Genomic DNA, 13,937 nt, shown 5'->3' on the forward strand with positions numbered 1-13,937 from the left:
CTTCACCTCATGCGTCCTATATATACTCATTTTCGAGTCTCATAAAAGCAGGGGGTTCGATTTCGATGAACGGCCCCAGAGGATCCATCTCCGAAGTCAGACACCATGTGGACTCTAGGGCGACAAGTACTGATCCTGTGTAGCCTTGGGCTGCTGGCTCGAGCGAGCTTGTTCGACGACATCTTGTCGGCCTTGCAGAATGCGACGGACTGTGCGTCATGCCAATCTGTGTTGCTTCCTCCGCTGCAAACGTTAGCGAACCTGGGAGACGATGCTTGGGTAGGGAATATGACAGCTGTCTGTCAGACGCTGCAGGTGAGCATACATGTCATGTATCTCCATTTTCCTTCATATTTTTCTGAATAGATCCTTAGCTTGCGGACGACGATGTGTGCGCTGGAACATTCAACAGATCTGGAAGAATAATATCGCATGACCTTCGTCAGATTTCACTGAACGGGACAACTGCGGTGAAGCTCTGCGATGCTGTGTTTGGTCTTTGCCAGGTTCGGTTCCGCCTATGCTCCTGTGTCAAGTCTTTTTTGTTGACATATATTGCAATAAAGCCGCCGCTAGTCACACCCTTCAACGTTACCTTTCCGAAACCTGCTCCCACTAGCGCCACAAAGTTCATCTCCTCCGGCCGCCAGCCGTTCCAAGTCGTCCATATCTCCGACGTGCACATCGATCGGTCGTACACAGTCGGTGCAGATGCCAATTGTACGAAGAATATATGCTGTAGGAACTTTGCGGACGAGACTGGTCCTGTGTCAGAACCAGCGCAGCCGTTTGGGAACTCGCATTGCGACAGTCCGGGTATTTTGGCGCAGAGTTTAATTGAGGCTATGAATGAGATCGGAAATGATGCGCTGTTCTCGATCTTTACCGGAGATGTCGTTGAAGGTGAGTATCTTTGCCGTTTACTGAGCGAGATTTTGAAGTTGATTTGGTGATGTGGCGCCACTTCTTACTAGGTGCCACCTGGCTCGTCACCGAGAGGTTCGTGTGCGCATGAGGCGTAGACTAGATCGTTCCACCTGACGAAAAGGTTTAGGGAGGTTACGAACGATCTCGCAGATTGGAATGAGCAGATGGCGGCGTCTCTCAACCTCACTATCTTCCCGTCCATTGGTGAGCACTCGCGTTCTTACTTTCGAGCTGGCCAGGCAATTGCTAATGCCCTGGGTCTGGGTGTAGGAAATCAGTACGCCGTTATATACTCTCTACCGAGAGCGGCTTTGACTGGGTGTCTGGTTCCTATTTATAGCGACTCTGTCCCTGTCAACAGCTTCCCGCGAAACACGTCGTCAAGTGGGGTGCATGCCACAGATGACCTGTTTGTTTTCGACACCCAAAGCGCAGGGTGGGAGGTGTGTCTCATGCAAATATTCATCCTCCCTTTGTGATTTGATTATATTTATGCCTTTTGCACGATCAGAAATGGATTAACGCGACGGCCGCGGATCAAGTAGACCACAATTCTGGCTCCTACGCCATCGTTGTCCCAGGGACTAGCCTCAAGTACGGGTATCCGGTTGTTGTATTTTGCTGTCGCTGACCGTTTGGGTTAGGATCATCTCCATGAATACGCAATACTGGTACAAACAGAAGTAGGTCTTGCTTGTTATACATGTCATGCGCCATGTCTGATGAACTTCAAGCTACTGGCTTTACGACTCTGACGAGCAAATGTGCGCCTCTTTCAAATATTTTTGCTGCGCTATTCTAGTTGAGAACCACTATCTTCGCAGTTCGGACACGAACGGTCTTTTTGAGTTCATGGTCGAACAGCTTCAACAGGCTGAAGATGCGGGCCAGCGCGCATGGATAATCGGTCACATCCCGTCTGGGAAGGCAGACTTGCAGCATGATTTCGTACGTGAGATGCCATTCTCAAACAATCATCTCGCTGATGTCGAACCCACCAGTCAAACTATTACAATCAAATCGTTCAGAGGTACAAGAACACAATCGCGGCGCAATTCGCTGGGCATAGTCACAAAGTAGGTGACTGCATACTGCGCTTTCCTACTCATCAGATGGGCCACTGCATTGAGCATGCATGTTGTCTTGTATAGGATCAATTCGAGATCGCGTACTCTGATTTTGACAACCAGACTGCAGAGACGGCAGACAGCATCATCTTTATTGGCCCAGCTCTCACGCCCACAAGTACGCAAGCAGTGCTGAGTTATATCCACTTGCTAATATCATTCGATATGATAGGTGGCAATCCTGCCTTCAAGTTCTATGATGTAGACCCAGATACCTTCGAGGTTATGGATGCCAAGGTTTTCATGGGTGAGTTTTATGTTTACTCGCCGCGAGACTTTGCTTAAACATATCTTACACCTAGCCAACATTTCCGACCCAACCTTTCAGACCGCTGGTCGTAAGTCGCTCCTCGTGATACTTGGATCTGCCCCTGACACACACTCTTCATCATAGCGACTTGGGAGTTATACTACTCCGCCCGCGAGTCTTACGGAGATCTTGTTTCTGCTTTCACAAATACCACTCTCGCGCCTACCGATTCTCTCAATGCTTCTTTCTGGCACACCCTGACCGAGGTCTTCGAGTCAAATGATACTGCTTTCCAACTTTGGAACACGAGAATAAGTAGAGGCGGGGCGGTGACTCCCTGCACTGGCGACTGTGTCTCGACGACCATATGCGACATGAGGTCCGCAAGGTCCGAGAATAATTGTGTATGTCGATTGTTGGGCGTTGCATCCGTCTGAATGTACTCTGACGACTCTGCGCTAGGATGTTTCGACACCAGGGCTCGATCTAAGGCGCGACGTGAGGTCGGTCGGGAGACGTAGCGAGAGTTTCGAGTGTGAAGGTGGCAGTATCGGGGATTTGTTAGGCGGTTTTATTGATGATGTTAACAGTGACGAGGTATGTGCTATACTTCATCTTCTTTCCATCTACTGACATTCGTCCGACCAAGTCGGTTGTGAGGACAAGAGCTCTGCAGAAGCTGAACCTCGAGCGGGATATTGCTTGAAGTATTTCTCTCCGGTGCAGTATTATGAACGACCCAGCACGACAAAGTGTTCATGGTATGCGTTGTTTGTGCTTCAGATCAATGATATTGTATTCACGATGGGAAAGGCAAGCATAGAGCTACCGTGCATTTTTTCTGGAAGCTGTTCTTCAAGCTTTCAGAGCACATGATGCTGGCCTCCTTCCTTTTGCGTTGCATAGAGCCTCTTCTGCCCTGTAATGGGCACATGGGTCGTGAACCAAAATGTTACTGAATGCTCGTACTCACGCGTGCAACCTATGCATACATACACAACCGCATCCAGGTTTTATAAAGAGAATACTCTCTGATCGACATGTTCACGAGACAGGCCACCAGCGGTTCTCATGATTGGCAACACATCGCTTTGCACCGTGCTGCTTATCCTCCCCAGCACGATATCATCATGTCGCGCAGACATTTTCTCTAATATCATAGTCGCTCTTGATAATGCGGTAGATTGCGCATCTTGTCAGTCAGCGCTCTTGCTTCCTATGAAAATAGCACTGGACCTCGGAGATGACGCGTTCGCCACAACATTCACAACAATCTGCGGAACTCTACTGATATCCTCTCCTCTACGTCACATCTCGCTAACCGAGTTTATATTGGGAATATACAGCTCGCAGACGGCGAAGTGTCTGTGGAAACATACAATAACACCCCCACTCGTTGGAACCTGGGCAAGTCCGTCTCTGGTCTGTCAGGTACATTGTCCAGTGATATCTCCAGGTAATATTCGTGAGTGCTTATTGGAGGTCTCTTGATATTAGCTTGAACCTCCGGGACGGCGTTCTCGATATTTGCTGCTAACGCCAGATGATTAGGCCGAGTGGAATGACTCACAAATGAAATTTCCGACGCCGTCATGGCTCTCGACTAATTGTTTGCGAACGTGCTCCACAGCCGACGTCCTAGAAGTTCCAAGTATGGCTCTGCGGGTGTTCCCAGACCGAAACAGAGAGTGTCTGCTCCTCGATCTCTATACATATTAGAATACCAACGTGCCCTGCCTGATCCATCATATAGCACCTAATTAAGTCAGGTGATTTCACAGTTCAGACGACTATCGCTTGCGCAAATCATCAGATACACATACCAGATGCCCATCTCCTTGCAAGCACAATTTCGCATTTCGATCGTCTACCTCCGGCCCCGCCTCAGCATCCCGAACAATATCGCACACGACCTCAAACCTCGACGAATCCAGAGGCCACCTCAACGGCATCTGCACCTCTCCCCGAACACGCAGTACCACGAACCTCCTATTCGGCGCCAGAGTCCAAATCAACGCACCGCCGCCAGGAATATCCGGTGTAGGGCGAGCGATATATTGTCCAAACTTCCATTCTCGGACAGGAGAGGCCGTGTAAGAAGAAGCGTAGAGAAGGTCTCCCGCAGGGGAAGTAATGCTGAGCAATGGCTGATTTTTTGAGGCGGAGAAGATGAGACGTGGGGCCGATGGACGCTTGGAGTCGGAGGGTGGCAGGTACGACGGAACGTGTGGCGTCAGGTCGTACCAAATTGAGTGAGGGTCTTTAGAGTCAACGACGCAGAGTTTACCGCTTGCGGTGAAATGTAGCATCAAATTCTCGAAACCTGGTCGTGTGGGGTCGACATGACGTCTGATACCAGCTTCCCACAGGATCTTGTCACTGACATGTTCGCACTCTTTCGCCGTGGAGATGCAGAGTTCGGCATCGTCGCGGAAGGTTATGGTCATGCCCAGGAGGTGCAGTGACTGGCCGCGATGCAATTTGAGGTCACCACCATCGTACACGAGGATCTTGGATGGGCCAGGTTCGATGCGAAGTATACCCCAAACTTTACCCTGGATAAACTCCGGCTGCAGCCTCAACGTACCCATATCTGGTTCTTCGCTATCTGAGTTTCCGTATCTGTCATGGACGAAAGCGCCAGGACTGGCGTTGAGACACTCGGGCAACGTGCCGGAAATATCTCCACCGTAAATGACACTAGGATCGGAGACGTTGTCGAGGCACGTCCAATGGGCGATATCACTCCCGACGGGATAACCATACCCAATCGTACCTTCGCCGAGTCCATGACCTGCGCCTGGAACATAGGTAAGGTCGCGAGTGATGCGGTTGTGGGAGACGGTACCGCCGTAGTTGACCTGACGCATGTGGGGAGCCGACCAGACCGAGAGACCCTGACCGATCCCGATCTTGAGCATCGTTCCTGTGGTGACGATGGTGTTGTGGTCTACACGGGTAAAGTTGTATTTGCCGTTGACTGAGTGTGGATGTGGATTCATGAGTATGCAGCTCCGGGCATTCGAAAGCAAGAAACTCACGGTGGTCTACCATATTGATGGCGCCTTGACCAACACGACTCTTCGTGACCACGGTGTTCGAGGTAACAAGCGTTCCGGTTGTGTTGAATAACACTACAGTATCGTCAGACTAATCACGTCTCATCTGTCGAAATAAACCATACCTATGCCTCCGCGTGTAGTATCGGTGATAAGGTTCCCCGCGATCAAGCCATCTGCAGCCGCAAACGAAATGCCATCGGCAGAATGACCTTGTTCAATGTCACATCCGGCACCAGCAGGGCCAACGAAATTGTTCGTGATGCGGACATTGTGAGCACCGTCGACCGCTTGAACACAAGATCGATGTCTTGGGTTACGAATGACGCAGCGATCAAGAACCTATACTCTCCAGTAAGATTCGATGGGACGTCTCAGGCAAAGAAAAGGAAGAGTTGACCTGGTTATGCGCTTTTTGTCCACCAAGCTGAATGATACAGCCACATTTTTCGTCCCACCCATATCTCTCCTTATTACCTTCGAGGATCAAGTTGCGAATTCGAACACCAGATTTGTCCAATGCGTGGATGACATGAGGAATGCAATCCTCCTGTGCCACTAGGAGCGCCATATCATCGTGCGAAGTGGGATACCCGAGTGTCGCGATCTCTTGATATTCTTGTAGAGTAATGGTCTTGTGGATACTCCACGTCGTTCTGGCGGGTAGGTATAGAGTAGCTGAAGGACCGAGCTCGTCTAGAGCGTTCTGGATGCTTGTCGACGTATATCCATTCTCAGATGAAGGCTCCAGAATGAGATACCTATTATTACAAAAACGTCAGTCAGCGTGTAGCTAGGAGTTCTGAGTATCCTGATACCTCAGTAGAGGATACCCAGGAAGCTCCGGAGTAGGAAAATCCCCTGGAGCGTAGATGGCGCCAGCTTTAAAGCGAGCAATACGTGATTCCGACGACGAAGGACTTGGGCAGCTAACAGTATCAACAAAGTCTCTGCTTCCGCTGGACAGAGGTGGCGTCCGGGTTTGCGGACCATGTCCTAGATTGCTTCCTCCGCGTGAAGGTGATCGCGCGTGCTGGGACGGGGACTGAGGAGCAGCGAACGTTATTTGGCCCATGTATATCTTCTTCACTGTAGTATCGCGTCAGATTTATGCAAATGGATGTTACAAACTGCCACGATAGAAAGGGGTACAGCTGAGGCTGCGTACTAGGAGGCCAGCCGCAAGTTTGCGTCAAGGCTTTGAGTTCAACGTAAGTAATTACGCTCTAGGAGATAAAGTCAGAAGAATAAGAATTCTGACATCCAAGATGGACATAGAAGATTTGGGAAATACTGACTTCAAGTCAGTATAAGACGACTCAAAGATGGTGGTCAGAGGGCAAACTCCTGCGTGGTGGTTGTCCGTCTTGCGCCACACTTACGGAGACGGCCGGACGCGCAGTTTGAACCTTAAAGGGACATCCCATTGTTCTACGACAAATCACTGCCCTGCTACACTCAGGCCTGTTCAGGGTCGTGGCCCACGAACGGATGATCGCATTGGTTTCTGTATCTACTCCCATGGAGCTGAATGCTTATGCCCGGATCTGCAGATACATGGTGTCGGCCGCCGTAACTTTCTTGCAGTGAGAAATCCCAGCAATATGGGAGCTCTGCTATTACTCCGTCGCCCGAGACTCCTACGGCTCCTCTCGTCTCTGCTTTCACCAGCCCCCTCGGGTCAATGTCACCCACCGACTCTCTTGACCCCTCGTTATGGCGTGACGAGGCTGATGCAATTCAACATTTTAGGAGTGGGATACGAGTTCAAGTCGAGGAGTCAAAGTTGTGGCTTTCACGGGCGATTGACGATGTCAATCATATGTGACATGCGGGCTGCGATGTCGGAGAATAACTGCGTAAGCAACTACCTTTCTCCCTTGGGGGCTGCTCAATTCTCGCAGGTCAAACTGTCAAATGAAGCTGGTCAAGGTCAAGCTGGTCAAACTCTACCCGCACATGGGCTCGTTTGCCGAGTTGCGCCACTCTCGACCTGCTCATTCTGCCACAGACGTGCAAATTTCATCAAGAAATTCTGTATTGCATGCCCCTCTTCGTAAAAATCAGTACAAAATACGTCTAACCCGAGCACGCACAGGTCCGCTCGAAGAAAAATCCTGGACTTATCCTACCTAGTGAATACAAACTGCGTTGGACAGTTTATACAGTATGCGTCTCCCCGTGAGAACCACTCGATGATGAGGTGTTCGCGAAGTAGCGGGACTCTTGCCGACTCCACCTGCATCGCTTCGCAGAGTTTGACCTGCTCGAGTTTGACTTGACAGTTTGACCGGCCAGAATTGAGCAGCCCCTTGTCATCTCAGGTTGTGCTCAGGGTATCCACTAGCGTGACAAAGGACATCACGGCAGCTGGAACGCAAACGAAGCACGAGATTGTCAAGTCAGGTGAGAGCGACGAGGCTTGTCCCACATTGCACAACTGCGGCAGGGTGACCATCGGCGTCAGCTTGTCTCGTTGTCCCTTCCGCCCAGTCTTTGTGAGAGTGTTTAGTCAGCATGGCGTACTAATTGACTTCGATAAACCCCCAGTATGGTAGGAATTCAATAGCCTTCATTGTAAGATGGACTTCGCGGGGACCACTCGGATGATGGGTTGATGGAGACTCATTGGGCGATTGAAATCGCCGCCGGATGGGTAGTCTGCGCTACGATGGGGACGCAGCGAGTAAATATCATTGGGTAGTGGCTCATCTCAGGCCAAGTGGTCTAACGTTGACATTCGAGAACTAGGAAGCTACAAGAGAAATTCCAGCAAGCGGGCCCGAAGGGTACAATGTGTGAGCACACCCAACGACTTCGATCTTTCGTAGATTCTCGTCGAGCAGTCGCGCCGCATCCTGCACTTCTTTTGCCGCGATATAGCGGCCCACCTTGCTTCCTTATCCGTCAATAGTTAATGTCTATAAGGACTGGTTTAAGGCAAGTTGTGCAACCCTCGGTTCCAAGAACATTCACAGTGGACTCGATATGAGGACACTCCACAAGGTATGTAGCGTGTTCTGATCAAAGACCTCCATGATGCACTTTGGATGCACTCGAATGATGCCATCAAGGTCAACGCTGAATCATCCAAATGGACTTTTAGTGGTTGTTCAAATATTCTCAGCCTTCGCTGTGTCATGGCGCAAAAAATGTTGGCCGTGGGCAACGATCGGATTCGATGGGTTCCGTAATTTAGATGGGGTTTCCAAAGGTTCGAAGAGGCGCCGATATTTGAATAGATTGGCGCACATAGTATCGGGAGGCAATCGGGAGGCAATCGGGAGGCAATCGAAAGGCAATCTGGGATGGACGGTGTCATCAACTTGAAGACGCCACAAAAACGAACTCCCTGGATCATGGTTCTTACCTGTCGTCACTCTGTGTAACTTACGTCCATTATACGGGCTTAGATGCGGCCGCCGTGGCCCATGCTATTAAACTGTCAAGCAAGGTATCGTATCGAATAGTATGACGGTATGATGGGGTAAAATAACATATAGTCAAGGCTTTGTGGCACCATGGCACGCTACGCATTTAATTATAGGGATGAGTCAAAGCAAATGAATGAATATCACGAACGTCGAAAGGCTTTACCAATGACGTCTTCAATAAGCTATCTGTGCTCAATGAACCTTTGCAGGCCGCATTGAAACGAAGCGCCAGCGGATCAACCTGGGTATTGTGATCAGTAGCGACGAAACCTCACTCAAGTTCGCGTACATTCGAAAATGGCCCTCCCAGCCCAAGTCACGTCGGGCCCGTCCCTGTCCCGTTGCACCAGCGCAGTCTATCCATACCCCTGCTAGCACTGCGTTCCCGGACCGTGTCTCATCATCGAACCTCTCTCCAAGCTATCAGAGTCGTTCGGAGGTACGAACGATGACGAGCCCTGCCACGTTCCGATCCTCGATGCGCCCAACAATGCCGGTACACCATGCGCTCGAAATGCTGTATTCGTGGATGAATGTGGATGTGGAAGCGAATTGTCCATCACAGCTGTAAACGGGCCCGGGTGGAAGTGACGATGTGGAAGGTGGATCTCGTCCGAATGGTTGAAGTAAGATGGTGGTGGCGGTGATCCTGATACTGTGTCCAATGCTTCGTATAGACTGCTGCCGACAGGAAGGTTCGGCGCGCTGAATTCACTGCTAGAGGCAATGGAAGACGGTGGCGTTGAACCTAGCTGCAGCCCGTGCCTGAATCCTTGGTCGGCGTCAACGCCACTCCAAACCCTATGGTCTGCCTTCCACCCTACTCCGAGCGTGTCCATCCGCGTCCTCCAACCCATCACCACACTTTCCGCCAACTCTACACAACGCGTGGACACATGAGGGTGCCGGTTGTATGAAGTTGATATGGTCTCGTGCATCTTCTTCAACAATCCCACCATCGCCGCTAAAAGCCTGTCCGTCTCTTCGTGGAGTCTCGCCATAGCCCCCGGGTTATCCTCTGTGACGGTCTCAGGTGGAAACTCCGAGTCCCCAAATCCAGCTCTGGTTCCATCCGTTGCTACCTGTAGATCCACCAGCATCTTCATCGCGTCCACCGCAAAGAACCACACCTCATTCGGAGCGGCAGTACTCTCCCTCCGTATTCTCCTTGCCTCATCCTCTTCTGACCCCTGCCCATCGCTCTCGCCTATGACGTCCCAGCCTCTCTGCCCTGCCTCCAAGAAACGTCCTAGGAACCGCTTTGCCGACTGTATCGCTAAAGGGGCCCAATTTGCGGGGTAGCTAACACGAGAGGCATGGAGATGGGCATCGACGGTGTGTAGGAAGTCGTATACGTCGCCGGTTTGACAAGTGGAAATGAGTCGGGAGAGGACCTTGAGGCGGTAGAAGTCACAGGTCCACAGAAGGAATGGGAAACGGATGGAACAGGGACCAGGGGCACTGGCTTGATACAAGATAGATATCAGATACAATTTCCGCACAGTAAATTCATAAATATAATGGCCAAAAATTGGAGACATACCCATGAAGGTTGAATAATCTGTCTCCCATGCATCCATTCTTGACATAAACGTTTCGGAGTGTCTCGTTAATGCGTCAAGCCATCCCGCTCTATTTCCTGGCGTAAAGGCGCTCGGGCCTGGGACGTCTATACCGGAAGCAGCGATTTGAAACAGGGTACTGCGGTATATGAACACGGCGTCTCTCGAGGAAGGGCCACTGGAAGCATCTGGTGTACCGAGGATGAAAGAAAGGGGTACTTCTGGAAAGGGGGAAGGGAATGGAGGGGAAGATACGGCGGTGTGGATATTGCACCTGTTTTTGGGAGATAGAGTTGGGCGTCAGGTCGACGGTCACGAGAATTGTATAAATCACAAACTCTGTCTGCTGTGAGCACAAGGTATAATACTGTATCATCGCATCAGCGTCATCACTTGAGACTAGGTTGTGGTAGCTCTAAGGAGTCGAAGAGGACTTACCAATCTCGCCTTCTTCAACAACCTCTGCCTTTCTTGCTCCTCAATTTCTATGCCAAACACGCTCGCTTGCTTTAATACCACGACTGCCCTATCCAATCCTATCGATCTCGCCATGTTCCGCGCTAGCGCCTGCAAGCTGCATTGCGCTTCCCACAGGTGGGGAATCGAATTTGCGGAAGAACCTCCCACGATGCTCGGAAGCTCATTAGTGGTGAACGGAAACCAAAGGCTAAGGATCGAGAGGGCTTGGATGGTGTCAACGTTGAGAGTACCAGGGTTGGCGAGGAAGCATGTGAGTAAGCGAGATTGGAATGTGGGCAGTAGATGTTCAAAGATGGAGGTGGTTTGAGTGGAAATGTGTCGTGAAGCGAGGATGTAGACTGTGGAAAGCAGAAGGGCAGACTTGGGCGGCAAAGGGACGGAGAACGAGAGCCACGGCTGGTAGTAGTCTCGAAAGCTATCGACAATCGTCAGCATGCACTTGCTCCCTAGCAATCTCGCAGAGGCAGGGCACGGCTTACATCTGAAACAACTCTTCACCGAGCTTGGAGGAGACCGTACCATCCATGGACAGGTCTCGGAAGTCGGTTGAAGTATGCGCTAACTTCACGTCGTGCTCCAGAAGAGAGACCCTGCCAGCGAGACAAGAATCCTCGAAGTATCCTCCGGCAGTAGACGTGCTAGGCGAAGTCGATGTCGTAGAGCCTGTTGTACTAACAGCACTGTCGGACACGCGAGGGACCGACCGTTCTGAAGAAGCCGATGAACCGGATGGCAAGTCTTGACGAACGAGAAGGGTAGCGACAGTGGCTTCCAGGGCGACGACGCGGGCTGATAGATCACGGTATACTTGGTCTGAAGAAGCATCGTTCCTGCTCGCGATACTTCTACGATGGTCCTCTGCATTGGAGGGATGTTGTGAGTTCTGGTCGGAGTCGCGCTCTTGGTCAAGAGAAAGGAGAGCGGCTGTCTCTTCTTCGCTGTCAAAGACACAGGTCAGGTTCATCGCGCGACAGCGCTGGCAGACATGGTCGTGACCTAGATTGTATACATAATCATCGGTGTCCACAGCATGAGTCAGAGGCGAATGATTCGTGGTGATTGGTGGAAAATAGGTGGCCCACTAGGGCTTGTGTAAAGACGAACTTACCAAATCGATATTCACACTTGCATTTCTGCTTCCTACATGCGAAACACGCACGAAGAGATTTGGCTCTCTTGGACGGGAGACACGTTTGGCGAGAGGGACTGGGTCTCTTCGGGAGCCCCGAGTTCATCTTGAGTTCTAATCTATCCCGGTTGCGCTTTGTGAGCGATAACAAGGAAAACAGTTGGAAAGCAGATCTTCCACGATTACCACTCACCCGTTCTCCAAAGCTCTGCAACTCGAATCGAAGGTCCTTTGGTGGCTCGAGCGAGAGATTAAAGCGTCAAAAGACTTTGTCCCTCGACGAAGTGTAGACCTTTATTTATGGACATGCTGATGGGGCTGCGTAAACTGCATAAAGACGGAGACTACCACGTTGTTACGGTTCGGGGTAATTCTTGAAGCGAAGCGCTCTTACGATCCCGATCCATCGCTTCATAGGCAAGGAAGAGCTGGTTGGATGACTATGATCCAACTTCGAGAGCTCGGTTCGTGGGGCTCTCAGCGCTTCTGCATAGCCATCGCAGACGAAAATGGCAATCCACGGAAGACGCTTCCGAGGCCTCTTCGTGCACTATCAGCACCGGTTAAAGAAGGTTTGGGCCAAACTGTGCGGACAAGGTTGGCGACAGGGCCTCCCAGTAAATGTCGTAACTTCAATTTTCAAAAGTTGATGTGTTGTGATGAGAGCGAGAAACGCTGTTGCCGAGGAGCAAAAGTCCGATAGAACAGAGAGAGAATGAACTTCGGAGGAAAAATATCAAGCACAAGACCCAGCATAGTAGTAAGGCGACAATATCCAGAATACAATCGTCCGAGAATGAATGTGCAAATGAGATAAACATTGCCGTCGGCCGATCGTGTTCGCGGGGTTTGCCGGTTTACATAAGACGTCCAATCAGGTCGAGCAAAGGTGAAGGTGGCTGGTTTGATCATCACCGAGTGCTTCGTACACTCATGTGTTGTATTCTGCCCTGCATCTCTTCCAACTACATAAGAAGAACATATCCGTAATGATCTGCTTTACAATAGCTCCATTCAGAGAGAAACAGCAGTCACTGCTGCTTACTGGCAGGCAGTCGCAGCGGCCTCCGATCGTCCCAGTGAGGCCGAACATTCCCTCTCGTTGATAAGGATACTACTACGCTTCGTTGACTCTTCCTCTCTCTTCAGCGGATCGTTCACACCATGTTAGTGAGGCTTGGAACTCTCCCTGAATTGATCTTCACACAATCATCTCTTTAGACTCGGACACGCGATAAGTACCCCCATAAACTGGCTCATTTCAACTTGTCAAATCCGTACTGAACATCCCTCAGGCTGCGAGCTCTCAGACTGGTCATCATTCTTGAACGTAACTTTATATCGACAGACTTTTTTTGCACGTAGGCTTCCTACAGGCTTGTTGTATGTCAGAAGACTGACAGAGAGGAACCCTGCTTTGTGTTAGAGATTCCCGCTAACACTACATGAAGTCTAAGTACTGTTCGTTCAATCTGGGTTGTGACTTTAGAAGTTCGAAAGGTAATCGACTACGTGCACTTACGTTAGTGCACATCTGTACGGCCAACCCCAGACGATCCTTCTCGCTGTGATCCACGGAATACTTTTTGGCCAACGGCCATCATAGGTGGGTACGCCGGCTTTGGGTGGGTCGAATGAGTTGTACCGGGCTTCTACAGATTTGTCAAGCATCTTGCCCACAAGGATATTATATGATAGCCTGTATTAAGTACTGCACCGTCGGACACCTATGGACACCCAAAGGGACTGGCGGAAGGATCATGCCCTTCTCCGAGCGCCCGTACTTGTTGGGATAAGTACATACGCCCTCCGCATTGTCATCAGGGGTTGCGCATGAATTTATGGACTTTCCTCTTCCAGCCATAGGTGGCCACTTACCGGAGGCAGCTAGTAGCCTTTCTTCTTTGGCCCCTTACCCTCTATCTATATCGCTTCGCTTCCGATTGCTTTTTCCTCCATTCTAAATAGG

The 13,937-nt window shown here is 50.6% G+C and overlaps 3 protein-coding genes across 3 annotated transcripts; 1 reads left to right on the plus strand and 2 right to left on the minus strand.

Annotated features, from left to right (window-relative positions):
* Window positions 1-105: 105 nt before the first annotated feature.
* STEHIDRAFT_137234 (sphingomyelin phosphodiesterase) lies at window positions 106-3,010 on the plus strand (the record flags this gene model as incomplete). The annotated part of the gene is made up of 18 exons (XM_007300224.1): window positions 106-315; window positions 375-506; window positions 567-903; window positions 975-999; window positions 1,055-1,131; window positions 1,198-1,204; window positions 1,268-1,370; window positions 1,439-1,521; window positions 1,572-1,610; window positions 1,662-1,691; window positions 1,752-1,875; window positions 1,929-2,003; window positions 2,079-2,172; window positions 2,227-2,301; window positions 2,357-2,392; window positions 2,449-2,708; window positions 2,767-2,901; window positions 2,954-3,010. 18 exons carry the CDS (start codon window positions 106-108, stop codon window positions 3,008-3,010), a joined length of 1,899 nt encoding a protein of 632 aa, XP_007300286.1.
* A 1,283-nt stretch (window positions 3,011-4,293) lies between these two features.
* On the minus strand, window positions 4,294-6,677 carry STEHIDRAFT_144821 (uncharacterized protein; the record flags this gene model as incomplete). The annotated part of the gene is made up of 7 exons (XM_007300225.1): window positions 6,662-6,677; window positions 6,182-6,589; window positions 5,764-6,124; window positions 5,489-5,705; window positions 5,346-5,438; window positions 4,481-5,284; window positions 4,294-4,451 (listed from the first exon to the last, which is right to left on the minus strand). The coding sequence occupies exons 2-7, from the start codon at window positions 6,436-6,438 to the stop codon at window positions 4,294-4,296; spliced, it is 1,890 nt and encodes a 629-aa protein (XP_007300287.1). The 5' UTR covers window positions 6,439-6,589; window positions 6,662-6,677.
* Window positions 6,678-9,041: 2,364 nt separating this feature from the next.
* Window positions 9,042-12,191, minus strand: STEHIDRAFT_137236 (uncharacterized protein). Its single transcript, XM_007300226.1, has 7 exons — window positions 12,162-12,191; window positions 11,948-12,087; window positions 11,319-11,835; window positions 10,798-11,254; window positions 10,698-10,726; window positions 10,341-10,633; window positions 9,042-10,262 (listed from the first exon to the last, which is right to left on the minus strand). Exons 2-7 carry the CDS (start codon window positions 12,072-12,074, stop codon window positions 9,169-9,171), a joined length of 2,517 nt encoding a protein of 838 aa, XP_007300288.1. The 5' UTR covers window positions 12,075-12,087; window positions 12,162-12,191; the 3' UTR covers window positions 9,042-9,168.
* Between the last annotated feature and the right edge of the window lie 1,746 nt (window positions 12,192-13,937).

Source organism: Stereum hirsutum (assembly GCF_000264905.1).
Source record: "Stereum hirsutum FP-91666 SS1 unplaced genomic scaffold STEHIscaffold_2, whole genome shotgun sequence".
Lineage (NCBI taxonomy): Eukaryota > Fungi > Basidiomycota > Agaricomycetes > Russulales > Stereaceae > Stereum > Stereum hirsutum.

Coding starts and splice junctions, on each gene's coding strand:
- STEHIDRAFT_137236 (XM_007300226.1), bottom strand. CDS start 12,074: ATGAACTCGGGGCTCCCGAAGAGACCCAGTCCCTCTCGCCAAACGTGT. Junction 11,255..11,318: donor GGTGAAGAGTTGTTTCAGAT/GTAAGCCGTGCC, acceptor GATTGTCGATAG/CTTTCGAGACTACTACCAGC. Junction 10,634..10,697: donor TTGTGCTCACAGCAGACAGA/GTTTGTGATTTA, acceptor TCCCAAAAACAG/GTGCAATATCCACACCGCCG.